At 50.7% G+C, this 16,290-nt stretch overlaps 1 protein-coding gene across 3 annotated transcripts in view; it reads right to left on the bottom strand.

Moving 5' to 3' along the window:
* Positions 1-16,290, bottom strand: part of KIF6 (kinesin family member 6) — a 410,860-nt gene that overhangs the window by 21,877 nt on the left and 372,693 nt on the right. For all 3 annotated transcript variants that reach the window (XM_079148124.1, XM_079148122.1, XM_079148123.1), the window contains exons 17-18: positions 2,349-2,433; positions 738-873 (exon numbers count right to left, since the gene is read on the bottom strand). In XM_079148124.1, coding sequence (XP_079004250.1) covers positions 738-873; positions 2,349-2,433 — 221 coding nt within the window. The remainder of the gene's footprint in view (positions 1-737; positions 874-2,348; positions 2,434-16,290) is intronic.

Here is a 16,290-nt window from a genome sequence, read left to right as displayed (position 1 = left end):
AAACTAGGATATATACTGACACCTCGAGTAAGTTATTTTAGCCTTTATGATATTACAGAGCCCTCACGGAGCGTGAATAGGAAATATGCAAAAATTTATCTGTGGATATATTTTGAATGAAAGACTAGGAACAACCGAAACAGTCAAGATCAGATGGGTTAAATGAATTAAAGTGCCTTAAAATGTATTCATATGATGGGACAGTAAAAGCCAGGAATGATATTGTAGAGTAACAGAAAAATAGCCATTTTAAATGATTATGTAAAGAAAAAAAAGATATTTGTGATATTAGAGGACCAATGTGATCCTATTTTTTAAAAAAATATATACATGCAGAGAAAGAAGATAAAATAATATAAAACTAATATGTCAATATTGGTTATCCTTAAGGGGAGGGATTAAAGTAACTTACTTTCTTTGAGTTTTCTGTACTTTCAAACATTTCTGTAATTAACAAGCATATATATGAGTGTAATCTGAAAAGCAATAAATGTGAATATGATATCCCTGGAGTCTCTTACACAGAGCAACGGTGGCAGATCCCCTGGTTTGGGGAAGCTGCATCTCCTGTCCCTTGCTGTCCCACGGCTCAGATGGGAGGTCTGGGAGCAAGCAAACAATGAGCCCTGACCTTCTGTGTTTCTGGGGGCCAAGTGAGCCTGGGGTGGGAGGCCCTCCTCTTCCTCTGTCTCCTGACCGTCCCCTCCCCAGCTGCCCTGATGCTCCTGAGACCATACCTGCAGGTTGGTGGCCTCCTCTGCCCACCAGGCCTCAAACTCTTTCTGCAGCTTCACCTTGGCTTTGTCCATGAGCAGCTGCAAGTGCTCGATCTCCACCTTCAGGGCTTTCAGGCGAGTGAACAGAGCTTTGTACCTGCAGTGGGATCAGGGAAGAGGCACTGTGCCTCTGGCTTGAAAGTCACTGAATCTCAGAAGCCTGGCAGTGCTGCCCTGGTGCCTGGGGTCTGGGACCAGATTGTAGCCTACCAAGGACAGGGCAGGGCACCAGGGTCTCGTCCATCTTACAGAAGCAGACTGAAGCATTTTTGCCCAGCAGTGTTTGGGGATCCATAAGTGAGACGAAGAAATCCTTTTCAAGAGTGACAATTGACTTTTTTTTTTTTTTTTTTTTTTTTCAGTATAAGGAACTGAACACAGCACCTTGAGGATGTTAGGCAAGCACTCTACCAGGGAGCTATCACCAACTTGAGATGGACCTCTTTTATCGAGCACTTAACTAAAGGCGCAAGCATTGCTGTAGACACTCAGCATATATGAACTCATTTAAATCTCTTGCACAGATACAGAACCAGAGGCATGGGGAGGTTAGATAATGTGCTCTATACACAGAAGAAACAGACAGGGATTTGAACCCAGGCAGTCTGACTCTAGACTCATAGTCTGCCATTCTGTTGGATCATCTTCAAGGTGAGGACCAAAAGTCAAATGTTTGTTGATACATGTTTGATTTGGGAATGCTACATTCATCAGAAATAGTCCACCAGAGACAGTCCAGTAGCCAAGCTAACGAGACAATGTGCCTTTGCAGGTGATGCTGAGATTGGAAATGTAGACCAAGGGGATAAGACTGGGTGAGTAAAGACACAGGAAGAATGGGATTTAGAAAGAAGCAGGAGAGTAAGCAGAGTGAGGGAGAAGGACGGCAACTGAGGCATAGACCAAGGGGTGGACAGCAATGGCAGCGCGTGTGGAAGGACATTCTGGAAGAAGTGCCCAGCTGTCAGGAGTAGCCTGGAGAGCAGCGCCCGGGACTTTATTCTCTCGAGGTGCCTGGGTGGGGCAGTAGGTGATGGAGTTTGCTTAGGGTGCATGCCACATCAGCCCAGTTGGGGTGCTGGCTGGGGAGTGCGATGCAAAGACACCATCAGTCACTTGAGGCAGGAAAGGTGGCCGGCTCAGTATCTCCAGACCCTCTCCAGGGCATGGAGGAGCTAGCAGACATGTTGAACGCATACAGAAACGAATGAACTCAGCTGCTTGATTGGGGTGTTGAGGGAGAGGCTGCGATGGCCACCTGTATTTTTATGCATGGAGATTCTTACTCTATAAGTAAAATAATTTTGGGCCTTTTTGGGAGGGAAGCCGCAGAGACCACTGTGGTCATGCTTCTTGCTGCCTCTAGGTGGCAGCAGTAGACAACACTAGCGGGTCCTGGGCTGCGGGTGGCTGGTCAGCATGCTAACCTCGCCAACCTGGGCACCAGCTCAAACAGCACCACCACCTGCTGGTTTAGCATTTGGCTGTGGTTCCAGACCTGAGTGCCTCCAGGTTGTCCTTGAGGCCTAAAGAGACAGGGGTCAGACTACAAGTGGAAAAAAAGAAGGGCACCTTCTCTTTTCTTCCTCCAGCTGTGATCGCAGTCTGTCTTCCTGCAGGTCTGGCACGGAGGGCAAGGCCATGTTCTCGGAGATTCCTGTAGGAGGAAGACGTCGGTGGGTTACCCCAACAGGGAAGAAAGGCAAAAGGAAAAGTGTGATATTATGGCCTGCGACAGAGCTCAAGTGCGTCTCAAGATGCAAGGGGACCCTGTGAGTTCCTCTGCCGCCTCTGGATGGCAACCTCTGCTCGCTTTCAGGATTGTCCTCCCTGCTGTCCCCCACTGCCCAGCGTCTGTCACTGGAAGGGAATTCTCTCCACCTCTACTAATCCTCTTACTTTGGAGCTCACTTATTTTCTTCTGAGTCCCCAGGGAAGATGCAAAACAGTATTTCCCCATCCTCTGAGAAAGAGCCCTTCACACACCAAGAATACGGCTCTAAATTGTCATCTCTTTCTTTGCACCAGTTGAGGTGCCGGATTCTCTAGCCTCAGAAGCATGTCTTCTGTTTCTCACTTCCCTCTGAGGCTTGGTTCTCAGGCTGGATTAGCCCAGGTAATGCTGAGAAGCTGAGAAGGAGCCTGCGACACTTCAACAGTCACCAGCTGTGTCCCCCATGCTGACCACTGTCCTGCTCCCACATGGCTGCCATGGGGGTGCCTGGCTGCCTGCTCTGCCTAGTGGGCTTGTCCGGAGCTGGTCCTGTCCTTGCTCAGTGTGAGGGCTGTTTATTCTCCTGGAACTTTCTTTATGGTTGTGCTGTGTTTCTTACCCCCAGAGAGGACATCTTAGAGGCCACAGCACCCTGATTTTTATTCTGCATAGGACAAAATGGGTCCACAGAGAATGGTCCAAGTGCTTTCTGGGCATGACCAGACTTAATCCTTAGAGTACTTATGTAAGGCAGGTGTTGTTCCCTTCACTGAGAAGGACACGGGTTCGAAGAGGTTAAACTGCCCACGTCATGTGACTAACGTCAGGAAATGGATCCAGATCCAGGTTTGTTTTGTTGCAAGGACCTTGGATTAAAAAACTTCCTCCTATAATATTTCTGACAGATGGTCATCTGATTGATGGGGAGCTCACTACTTTGCAAGGTAGCATATTTCACTGTGGATAGCACTGTTTCTCTCACTTCCAGCTGAGACCTTCCCCACTAACTTCTTTTCACCTCTACTCTGGTTCTTTGGAGCAGCATAGCATGTCCTCCTTCTTAATTTCAACAACAAAATGCCACCTGTGTCTGGAGCTTGATCTCAGGTTGACTCTGCCAATTCTTCATCACCTGGTTACTTTCTTCCTTATCTTACATAAAAAGCGTAGGCCTGGCTTCACAGAAGAAATGCAAATGGGCCAACAAACATATGAAAAAATGTTCAACATCTCTAGCAATTAGAGAAATGTGAATTAAAACTACACTGAGATTCTATCAAACTCCAGTCAGACTGGCAATTATCAAGAATACAAATAACGATAAATGTTGGTGAGGATGTGGGGAAGAGGTTCACTCATACATTGCTGGTGGAGGTGCAAATTGGTGCAACCATTATGGAAAGCAGTGTGGAGATTCCTCAGAAAACTTGGAATGGAACCACCATTTGACCCAGCGATCCCACTCCTCAGTTTATATCCAAAGGACTTAAAATCAGCATATTACAGTGACACAGCCACATCAACATTCATAGCAGCTCAATTCACAATAACTAAGCTATGGAACCCATGTGGGTGTCCTTCAACAAATGAATGCATAAAGAAACTGGTATATATACACAATGGAATATTACTCAGTGATAAAGAAGAATGAAATGTGGCATGTGCTGGTAAATGAGTGGAACTGGAGACCATCATGCTAAATGAAATAAGCCAATCCCCCAAAACAACAACACACAGTAAGGTGTGTGGGGGAGAACAGAAGTTCATTGGATTAGACAAAGGGGAATGAAGGGAAGGGAGGGGAGATGGAATGGGGAAGACAGGAGAATAAATCAGACATAACTCTCCTATGTTCATAATTAGAATAAGTTGTACTCCATGTATGTATAACATGTCAAAATACACTCTACTGTCATGTTTATCTACAAAGAACAAGCACAACAAAAAGCTTAGGCCTGGGCATAATCCTCCACATAGATCCGAGAGGTACAGAGGAGACAAGGACCCTCTTACCTTTTAAAAACGTGCACTCTACGTTTCTGTACAGATGAGTAACAACAGTGGCCATTAACTGAGTGCGTCTACTTGGTGGTTCTGGCTAGCTGAACTTGGCACTGGGTGGGTCCTCTACCCAGCTTTTGCTAGTTCTCAGAATAACCCTGCCGAGAAGGCATGGCCATTCTCACCATTCTCATGCTTAGTCCAGAGAGGGCCAGAAGCCACCCCAGGTCACACAGCTAGTAAGTGGTGCAGTTGGAATGCGAACCCACTTTTTTATCTTGGTTCCAAGAGCTCAGGCTTGCAGCGGGCAGGCTCCCTGTCTTTGCTTTTTCAGCGAGTCTGTCCCGGTTGGTCCTTAAGCTTGTGGGTTGTTTAAAAGCTTTCATATTTTTATGAGTGGTCCAAAGGCATCCCCAATTTCAGTGTGATTGTCCCTCAGTTGCAACTCTTCATGTTTATTGGGGGTCTAGTCTCCTGAGAGGTCCTCATTCTGTCCCGCCATTATTCTCTTCCCTTTGGCCACGGTACTGATTGGTCACAGCTCTTTTTGTGTCATTAACTCATTGATAAATACACTAAATGAACCACAGTTCTGTCCTCTATTTTCCATGACCCGCTTTCCTCTCTCCCTTGTGTGAAGTGACGCGAGTATGAACTGACTAAGCAAGTGAACTGTCATCTAAGCAGAGAGACCTAGATCCCTCCTATAGATCTGCTGCCTGAAGACGACACTGTCCTCCATTGGCCCTGGCGAGGCCGACTGCCTGTCCCTACCACACTTACATCCCAAGTCCCCAGAGCCGTGCTTGGACTCCATGTGCAGGGTACATTCAATCCACGCACATCTGCTGGCCCTGTCCCCTTTGAAAAATTCCAGACCTCTTTAGCTTAGTATCTTCACATCAGACTGAAGCAGCAGGATGCTGCATGGACGGACGATTTCCTTTCCTGAGAGCTTCAGGAATGGGCCCCTCTATCTCCGGGCCTGCTAATAAAGAACTGGGACTCTTCCTTCTCCTTCTAATAGCTTTTGACCCTGCACCAAGGGCAGCCCTGAGCAATTCGGTGAAACCCACTCTCTGGTGACTGGCTGCATGTCCTGGGGCTGTGGGAGGGGAGTGAGGGAGGGTTCTGGATGTGCCCAGGGGGCATCTCCTTCGGCTGGTGGGGGTGGTCTGGTGGGTAGCTTGGGAGACCAAGATGGACTGGTCTTCCCGCGAAGCTGGGGCAGACCCTCCTGTGGGCGGGAGCTCTGGCCTCGCGGTGGCTGATGACTCTCGTTCCGGTGGTCATGCTGCAGGTTCCTGAGCACGACACAGAGCTGTAAGTGCCTTGGGAGGGTGTGGGGCTCGGTAGCCTTCAGTCCAGAGGAACATTCCGAATGTGTCTGACGCAAGAATGAAGAGATAATGTCCGCTACTGTCTGTGGGGTCACTGTGCGCCTCTCCTTCATTCTTACCACTTCACAGGCAGACGCCGTCACCTCTGTGGTACAGGCCAGCAGATCAAGGCCTAGAGTGACCAGTGGCTTGTGCAATGCCATGAGGCTACCAGATAGCAGGGTCTGGTTTGACCTCAGGACTGGCCACGCATTGCATTCATTACTTCACAACTGTTCACTGAGCATCAGCCATGCGCCTGCCCCTGTCCAGGATTCTGGAGGGGAGGAAGGACCCAAACCAAGAAAAAAATTGAGTCTATGATATGATGCCAGCATTTGGAAGGTGCTATGGGGAAAGACGAAGCTGGATGTTTTAGTCAGCTGTTTCGCTGCTGTGACTAAATGACCTGACCAGCACAATTATAGAGGAGGAAGGGTTTATTAGAGGGCTCACAGTTCAGAGGTCTTAGGCCATAGAAGGTCGGCTCCATTTCTTGGGGCTTGAGGTGAGGTAGATCCTCATGGCAGGAGAGCGTGGCAGTAGGAAGCAGCTGGTATCATCAGAAAGCAGAGAGAGAGACTCTGCTTTCCAGATACAAAATACATACCCCATAGCCACGCCCCAATTCCCCTCCTCCAGCCACACCTGCCATAATCCCATCAGGATCAATTCGCTGATTGGGTTAAGATCTTACAACCCAATCATTTCTCCCCTGAACCTTCCTGCATCATCTCCCATGTGAGCTTTTAGGGGGCACCTCACATCCAAACCACAACACTGGATAAGAACATAAAGATAAGGCAAAGGCTGCGACACTAGGTATGGGGGTTGAAAAGCCGTCCCAAGGACAGGACATCAGACAGAGGGACATGAATGAAGAGAGGGGACCAGCCTATGAAAACCAGGGACAGAATGTATAGCAGCAAATGCAACAGGCCTGGGGCGTGCTGTGAGCTTCATGGGAGGAACAGCAAGACGACCGTTGTGAGGGGGAGCGTGCGGGAGCTATGGACTGTGGCCAGACCCCAAGGACCTTGTGGGCCAGGCTAAGGCCTGTGGCTCTGAAAGAGACGAGAGGCGGCGGGGGCTTGGGGAGAGGGGTGCGTCTATTCCTTTAGAGCTAACTCAGGCAGTGTTTTGCTGCTCCAGACAAAGCTACTCCAAACTGAGGAACGGCTAATGCCCTGTGGCGCCGGGACGGGGCGCGGAAGCCTGTTGAAAGGACCTGGGAATGAAGGCTGGGGCAGGGACCCTGGGCATCCAGAATGAGGGCACAGTGCACCCCCAAGATACAAGTTACCCACGTTGCCAGGGCAACCGAATGGGCCTTGGGCCAAAGGTGATGTTTGCTTAGTGAAATGCATTGTCACCCCACCAGGAGACAGCCCCTGGCTGCTTCTGATGTTCTCATGGCGTGGCCGGGTTTTCAGTCCTCTCTGAAGAAAATAGAGGCTGGGAACTCAGGGAAGCAGACAAAAGCCACTGAGCAAGAACAGAGGGAGGGAGCTGCTAAAGGGCATTTGGGCTTTGTAGGTCTCTGTCCCCTCGGGACATGCCTGGGACAGAACCTCCAGTCATCTGGCAGGAGACACAGGGAGCCCTCCTTTCAAGGACAGGATTCTGGCTGGGACAGCAGCACAGGAGGCCACAGTCCTGAGTGGTGTGTGAGGTCACGCTGTTAGTCTGTGGGGGCAGCTGGCTCCAAAGTGACACAAAAGCAAGAAAAAAGGGTTTTGTTGGATGCTGGTGGCTGTAGCTCTGAATGTCGCCCAAGGAGGAAGCCCTGAACAGTCAAAGAGTAACTGAAACGAGCCAGCAGGAAGCAGGGTGGTGGGGGACCCACAGTCCCAGGCTGACCTTGCCTCTGGTTTCAGGTGTTCGAGAACCAGCACTGTAAGGAGAGCAGGGGCTCTTGCTGAGAAGGCCAGCCGAGATGCAGGCCCCCTCCCACCAGGCACGATCACACCTGGAAAGGTCTCAGAAGCTCCTCTCCCCACTTCCGTAGACCCCCCACTCTCCTGCACAGTTAGCCACTGTCTGAAACGTGCAGAATCTCTTTCCTTTGGTTCAGTGGTTCTCAGCTGGGGGTGCACATCAGAATCACTGAAGGAGCTTATAAAAGCAGAGGCGGCTGGACCCCACTCTAGACCTACCGAGGTAGAATTTGTCGGGAGGGTCCTGGAGATTCTGATGCCTACCCCTTGTTAAGAATGCACTGAAGGCTTTGAACCTTCCAGTGCAGGACATAGGACTTGCTGAGACTACGGGACCTGCGGAAGTTCCGAGGGGATGGTGTGGGAGCTCGGATGTCCGGGCGCCCCTGCCCACCTGTGATAGGAGGGAGAAGCACTCAGGGCTTTTGCAGTAAGGGACACACTCTGTCAGATGGGAGCGCTGCGCTCAGCCCCTGCAGGTGCTCCACAGAATCTGAACAACCATCCACGGCAGCGCTGCCACGCGTACGCGGGTCAGGGCGTCACGTGTGCTATCCTATGTAAACCCCACAACTGCCACTCCAGGTAGGGAAACGGTCCCGAGAGGGGAAGTCACTTGCCTGGGAATCGCACTGCTAGCAAGTGCAGCTAGGGTGAGAACCCAGCTCTAACTTCAAAGCTGCTGTTTTTTTCCTTTGTAAGTGATTCCAATAATGAAGGAAGCCACAGGAAATCACTGAAGTCTATCTCGACTCATCTTTGGTGTTTGAAGGTGATGCCATTTTCCATGAATGCCTTTCAGTCCTGGGCCAGGGCTGAGAGAAAGCCTCAGTCTCTTTCCTGGGTGCTGGTCTGTGAAAACTGCCCTTTACCAACCCAAATCCATGGGCACATGCCCCTTGCCTGCTGGGTCTGAGCATCTCTCCGACCATTAGAGCCTGCTGCTCTTCCAGGCCAGCCTGCCTGTCTCCTTGACCATTAGAGGTCCTCAGGAAGGCAATGTTGAAATTTCCGACCACGTTCTAAAGCTGAAAGGGGCCCTGTGGGCTTCGGTAGGACAAAGGCTGTGGGGCCCAACATGACCAGAGTTTGGCCGGATCTCCTGTGGGAGGAGGCAGTGAGCTGTGTGGATCTCTGGTGGCAGATGGCAGGACATCCGAGCCAGGGAGGCACTGCTGCCCGTCACTTCAGCCATCCAGCTCATGATTCATCTGCTCCCCAGCCACTCTGGGCCTCCTTGGGCTAAACTCTCTCAGAGCTGCCGATCGCTCAGCCTCACCTTGCTGGGGAAGTCGGTGTCCATTCTTAGGGAGATTAATGGTGCCAGAGCTCAGTCACCTCAGTGGTCAGCACTCAGAGGCAAGCTTCTGGCTCCCACTCAGACGGTTTCCTGTTTAATGGTTCAAATTGATTGTTGGCTGGGGTAATCACACATGGACGGGCGCTCAGTGCCACCATCCGTCTTGGTGTTGTCTTTGTGCAATACCTTGGCATGCCCAGACTTCAGGGTATGACAGATAACCCTGTGGACACATGGCGGTGCCTGATAATTCCGCACTGTCACAGACCTGGCACTCATGGCCGCTGCTTTCCCCTCAGGGTGAGAGGGTGCTCTCCAAGGGGAGAAATGGGCATGCTTTTGTACAATCAGGAACAAGCTGCTCAGAGCAAACCACAAGCCCGACGGCTCCTTCGCAGAAGACCTTCCCTGTCTCTTCCCCTGTACTACTTGGGACCTCTCTATCCAAGGCCATGCCCCTGGGATGGTGGCCTTTCTCCTTCTGCATTTGCACTTTCTCACCTACTATGTTCCCTGTGGAAAGCTCAGGCCATAGAGTCAGAGGGTCAGCATGCTCGAAGGTGGCCCGGCAGCCTGAGGGAGCCCCTAGGGCATGCCCCATACACAGGACAGACATTTCTTGTCATGCTACCTGCTTGAGGTTGGCTTCACGGCCACCCAGGCTCAGATGGGACCCCTATCCTTCCTCCTCTCTCCACAACCCTTTCTCCTGGAGCCCCAAATCCATCGTTTGGTTTCTAGGCAGCATTTCTTCTATGGTAGCCACTCAGAGCCTGGCCTGGTGGCTTCTGGCTCCTACTCACAAGCCACCTTCTCTGGCAGGTCTTGGGCACCTCTTCTCCCACCCAGGCCCTGCTACTTTCCTGCGCATTGTGACATCCTCACTTCTCAGTCAGAATGTGCTTGTAGTCCTGAGCTCAGGGTTTCTCTTTGGGGGAGGACGGTTTTTCCTGCACCTGTGGGACTGAGCGCAGGCCCTTCTCCTGTGAAGACCCTGCACGAGGGTGACTAGTGGCTTTAGTCATTCTCTTGACAGGCTTATTAGGGAAATTTCAGGACTTGCAGGAGTTGAGTAGAGGACTCCTTATAAAGCTGTCTCCCTCTATGTTTGGAAAATGTATCTAGTGAGCCAATTTGTAAATCAATTTGTTAGTTTGGCAACGATTCATCATAGATTTTATCATCAATTGGAGTAAAAGTGGACTCTGAGACAGACTACCCAGTGGAACCAGCTCATTTGCACAGTAAGATGGTGAGAGATGGCTGAACAACCAAAACACAACCAGAGAAAAGGGTCAAAGTCAATGTTAGAAGACAACTTTTAAAAAAAAGAGCTTGCAGTTAACCTTAAGCCCAGCCTATCCCTCTCACTGGGGCGATGTGTGTGGAGGTGCTTCCCCTTCCCTTAGAGGCAGCGAGCGGGGTTTAAAAAAGACAACTCGAAAGGTCTCACAGGAACCCCCCAGGGCTGCCATGGGGGCAAAGAGGGCACAGTGCCGTGATGCCTGGTTCCCATTTAAGACGTCTGAGAGCAGGATTGGGCTGATGATCTGCTAGGAGTGAGAGCAAGGAGCGTCTGCGGCATTCCTGTGGATCCTGCAAGGACTGCGCATGTGGAAGAGTCAGGCTGGGGTCACCTTGAATTAGAGGTGTGCTGGAAGCGCTTAACAACCAGCTCGCTGTCGGGGCATTCATGATTTGTCATGCCTGCCAATTTTTGTGGTATAAATATTCCTGTAATGGCTGATTACTAGCTACCAACACGATGCTTCTGAATTTAGAGTTGGGAAGAGATGCGCATACTGGGCTCTCATGAACTGCTGTGAGCGGGCTCCAGTGCACCATGTAAGACTAAGGTCCTTTTAAACTGGGCCACCTAGGGGAAGTGGGACCTTGGGAGAAGGAAACTGAATGTGGACCACAGGATGCTGGGATGGTGTGCTGGATAGATTCCTATTCCAGTTGCTTCTCCAAATCCACCCTCTTCTGCCCTCCTTGCCCAGCTACCTGCCCTCAGAGGCTGGCTGGGATAACCGCACGCTTCCTTATCTGCTTTCTGACTGGGCTCAGCTAAAGGGAATCATTAGCAAGAAAATGGCAGGTGTTTCCCCCCAGAGATGTCTGTGGGGACCATGAGCTGGAGGTGGCTAGACTGGAGGCCACAGCACCTGGCAGATGGCCAGGGCCCTTCTGCATGACCCTTTCTGTCCTGTTCCAGTGGCTTCTTGCTCCTGGCCTCCCTCAGGCCAGGGCAGCCCTGCCTCCTGCTGGCTGGTTTCTACCTCGGGGCCGCCCTTCCTTGTGGTTTCCCTACACTTGGCTCACACCTTTGTAAACAGGCCGTTTTTCAACTGTCTCCGCAACACCTAATTTGAGTCCTGCCAGCTACTTCCTGTTAGGACCCTGACCACACAGGTTCCAAGTCTGATCAGGGCATCTGCCCTCTGGTGGAGGGACATGCTAGTGAGGAACCATCAGAGACTCATGAAAGGACCCCAAACGGGGAAGAGAGCCCGGAGCCATGTCACAACAGCTCCAGTCCAAGGAGGTCTTGGCCAACTCCTCTCCTCTCTTCCTGCTTCTTCCTCACCCCTTCTTGGGGAAACCAAGCTTTCACAGGCTGAGGGAGGATGTGAACTAGAGAGACACCCTGCCCTGTTCCCTCAGGATAGCTGACTGGGCTAAGGGAGAGAAGTGAATGAAATTCCAATGATTAAGACCACACTTATTAAACAACTAATTGTTGTTGTTGTTTATTTTGTGTGTTACTAACAATGAATGTCCCGCTGAGGTACGGGGCTGCTCAGTTTCTCTCAGGAGCGAAAGCACTATCTATCCCTCCTATGAGGATTTAAAGAGATGGTGAAGGACAACATAAAGGTGACCCCCATGAGCTCCCCCAACCGTTCACCATGCCTGTCCACCATCTGCAGCCAAGTCCCTGCTAGAAGTTATCACAGATTGGAGGAGAAAATGAGAACTGATACATTTTCTGTTTTCACCTTGATATAAACTGGTCTTGACATAAACATAGGGAGGAGAATTAAGATTAATCAGAATTGATTTTAGATTCGCATTTTATCACCACGTCTCCCATCACAGAGATTCCACTACGACAGTCCCTTTGGTTTGATCTCTGAACCCTTGGAATCTCATCCTTCGCTGAGTTCTGGGAATTATCATAAACATTTCAAATATGAAAAGTTCAGAACTTGCTATAAATAACATCCCTTGCTACCTGTATAGTTTGAAAAACCTAAATGCTTCGCCATAGTTGTTTCCTTAATAAAGCATCATGGAACTGGGAGAAACCTTTTCTCCCCATAATCCACCATCCTCCCTCCTGAGCTAACACCATCCTGATGGGCGTGTGGCCTTTGCCCTGTGCTTCTCACCCTCTCCGTTCAAAGTCCCTTAAACATTAAGGAGCAATTTCTCGACCGAAGAGGTGGTTGCACAGGTGCACCCTTGAGAAACGTTTGTGGGACTGGACGCCTGGGCGTGTAAGTGAGGCATCTTTCTTATTTAGGTTTTCTTTCACAACAAAAGGTAAGATGCTCCCACTCCCCCTAATAAATCGCACTGAAATTTTTGAAATTTACATAAATGTTATCATTCCCTATATATCCTTCAGAAATTTTCTTCCTTTCAATCACCATTGTATTTTTGAGATTTATTCACATTGCTACGTGTGGATGTAATCTATTCATTTTAAATTCTCTGTGGTGTTCCATGGCATGAATGCCTTATAGCTACAATTTAATTTATCCACCCCCTGACTGGGAACTTTGGGCAGTCTCTGTTTTAGTTTTTGTTCATTTGTTTGACTATTTACTAAGATAAGAAGGATGGTGTGATGCGTGTGTCCTTGGGTAAGTATGTGACACCTTCTTTTTTTTGGTATCAGGGATTAAACCCAGGGGTGCTTAACCACGGAGCCACATCCCCAGCCCTTTTTATTTTTTATTTTGAGATGGGGTCTTGCTAAGTTACCTAGAGCGTTACTAAGTTGTTGAGGTTGACCTTGAACTTGAGATCCTTCCGTCTCAGTGCTCCTCTGACCCAAATCACTGGGATTACAGTGTGTGACAACTTCTTAGGTAAATGTTCCTAGGCACGGACTTCCTTGGATGTCAGGCTTATGTGTCTTTAGCTTTACCAGAACTTTTCAGCTCATCCCGAATGGTTGTTCATGGTCTTCGCCCACACAGTTCACGCGTCCCTGCTTCTCTTTCCCTTTCCTTAGTTGGAGAACCTTGACTAACACACAAGATGGGTGGTCTTTTCCTAAATCACGTTGCATTGCAGGACTGGCCCCAGGGCTGACTCTGTCCCGGTTCTCCAGAGTGGCCAGGCCCGAGGTCTGCAAGGACTCAAAGGGTCTGAAGCTGTGGTGTTGGGAAGTGGGCAGGGAAATGAGGTGGGACTCCTCACGCCAAGCCTCCATCATGAGCCTGGAGTCTGACTGAGGACCTTGTGTCTGACGCTGGCCCTATATTCATAAGCAACTGTGGATCTGAATGAACCAGAGACTATGTCCCTGGTCTTATAGACCTTCTGGAATTCCCCAGATGTCATCTCATTCCTTTGGGGAAGCTGCCTCCTTTGCATTCCACTCTATTCTGAGGAACCAACATTCTCATTATTCATTTCTGAGAGGAGAACATGCCAGTCCACGCAGGCCCTCCCGTCTCCACGCATGCCGCCATAGGGCTCCCACACGTCTCAGGAAGTCTGGATTCATAGCAGAGATCACCCTGTGCTGCCTGGGGGCTGAGGAGGGTTCCAGGTCCATTTGCTCTTGTCACAAGTAATGAGTGTGTGCCAGCTAGGCTTCAGGGACGGCTCTGGGCACTGGAATATCGGTTTGATCACTTCCTTTTACATATGTTGGAACCTAGGCATGTTGTCCCTCAGCTGCCTGGCACATCTGTAATGTAAAAATGCAGTTCCTTAGATCTCACTGATTTATTCAGTAGACACTTACGGAGCACCTTCTGTGTACCAATTCTGAGCTCGGTGCTGGGGAAAGAAAGTTACTCTGCCCAGTGGGGGCAGGGCAGCCAGGGGACGGATGATTGCTGTGTGGAGGTATCCGCAGAGCTCTGCGTGGGACAGCTCTGGGGAAGGGAAGTTTGGACATCTGCCTTTCGGATGTTTCCAGCAGAGCCTGGAGGGAGGAAGGTGCGTTAAATGCTGTTGGGGTGGTGGTGGTGGTGGGGTCGTCCTTCAAACATGAGTTTATTGGCAAAAAGACTCTAGAAGTTGTTTTGGTGGAACCGGGTGGGTGAGCATCCGGGCCCTGCTGCTTGGTCCAGGTTCTGCTCACTCTCACCCTGGGGTCCTGAAGGGGCCGTGCAGACCACCTGCATCTCACAGAGTCCATTTTGCAACCAGTGGGCAGAGGTGCTGGAGGCCCCCTCAGTCCCGCCTCAGCAGCAGACCCTGTCCACATCCTGGCCCCCCGGGTCATGCACACCCAGTCATACTGTGCTCTCAGGGAGTCGGTCAGGTCTAGGGACATGTGGATGACAGACTGGCCATTTGCTCTCTCTCAAATTTGTTGTCCTCAGATGATCTTAAACAATTTTACATCAAATGAGGGGAAGTGGCCACCATGAGGTCTCTTTGACAGGGAACCACAAGAGGTCACTGCAGGATTCTGATAGGGACCAAAGGCTCCTCAGGATAACACAGAGCAGGGCGGCAAAGCAGGCAGCTGTCCACTTGGGATCTCTCAGCCTCCCTGGGCCCTGAGGCGGGGGTCTGGGTGTCACCACCTGCCTGCAGGGTGGCAATCCACGGGCCCAGGTGACCTCACAGCCACAGGGTCCCCTCTTGTTCCAGGAGATCTTTGCTCCGGGTCAGTGAGGGGCTGAGAGGGAGGGGGAAAGGATGGGCACCAAGAGGCAGTATTTGTGGGGGCTCCCTTGTGCCCTTTGGAAACTGCCATCTCATATGTGTGGGCTTTTCCTCTGTATTTATTAGTGACTGCTGGTGGCTGTGTATCAGCGCGTGAACCACGTCTGCGGTAGAGGAAGGGGATCTGCAGTCAGCTGTTCTCACAGGAGTTGGGTCAAGAGCCACGGCAGAGATGGAGTGCTGCTTCATTGTCCTACCTGTGTTGGCGCGTCTGTGAGCCCCTCAGGGAAGTGGCAGCCCCTCAGGACAAAATAACTGTTTGGACACTTACCCCCAAGGGACCAGGCCACGCCCTCATGGGGTGTGACCACTGTAGGCCTCCTGGACATTCTCAGATCCGACTGGGCCAGTTCCCAGTAGGTTCCCTCGGGTGGGCCAGCAGAACTGAGGGTCCCCTGGGTTTGAGCCAGAAGTGTGCTCCCAGTGGGGAAACCTGCCCAGGTGTGAGGGGGCCAGGCCGTGGCGTGTGTCGGGACAGCAGACTGTTCACTCCTCTGTCACATAGCTCATGCTGAGTGACTCCAGTGTGTTCTGGGCTCCAGATTTCCTGAATGGCCTCTCTTCCTGGCTCAGATGTTCAGTGGCTCAGCTGCTGTAAGTGGACTGTCAGGTTCCGGCTCTCAGCAAGATGCCCTTCCCTCCACTGTGTCCCTTCAGCTGCCCAGAGTCATTTTCCTAACACTCACAATCACTACAACACACACACTACACACAACCCCGCCACACACACACCACACACGCCAACACATCATACACAAACCGACAACACCCCCCCCCCCCCAGACACACAGCACACGTGTCCTACCACACCCTTCACACACCAGGCACATCCCACCAGCCCGTCCCCCACCCCCAACCACGCCACGCTCTTCTCTGGGGTTCGAACCCTGTCCATCTTTGAGACTCAGCCCAGGCTCAAGGTGTTGGTGACAAGCCCCAGGAGCCATTCCTTGTGGTCCATTCCAAAACTCTGATGGCTGGTCCCTCTCACCTGACACATTTCACATGCTGCTTGGGAGCGTGAGGTGTCTTTTAAATTTCCACGACAGGCGTTTGTTAGAGTTTCGATGGTGAACTGAACGAGATGCCATCTCTGATAACGACTGCTCAGAGAGAGCTTTGAGAGACAAAGGCCACAGCCCACATTCCTGGGGCTGGAGTCTTCCAGTTTCATTCCTGCTGTGTGTGACCATCAGAAAGCAGAGTCCCTGGGTCACATTATCTTGGCTGCTCACATAAACGTTTTCTGTGAGTTATGCTT

The sequence above is a fragment of the Sciurus vulgaris genome, assembly GCF_902686455.1.
Source record: "Sciurus vulgaris genome assembly, chromosome: 7".
NCBI lineage: Eukaryota > Metazoa > Chordata > Mammalia > Rodentia > Sciuridae > Sciurus > Sciurus vulgaris.
The sequence above is the reverse complement of the archived record's forward strand: the minus strand, read 5'-3'. Positions and strand labels throughout refer to the sequence as shown.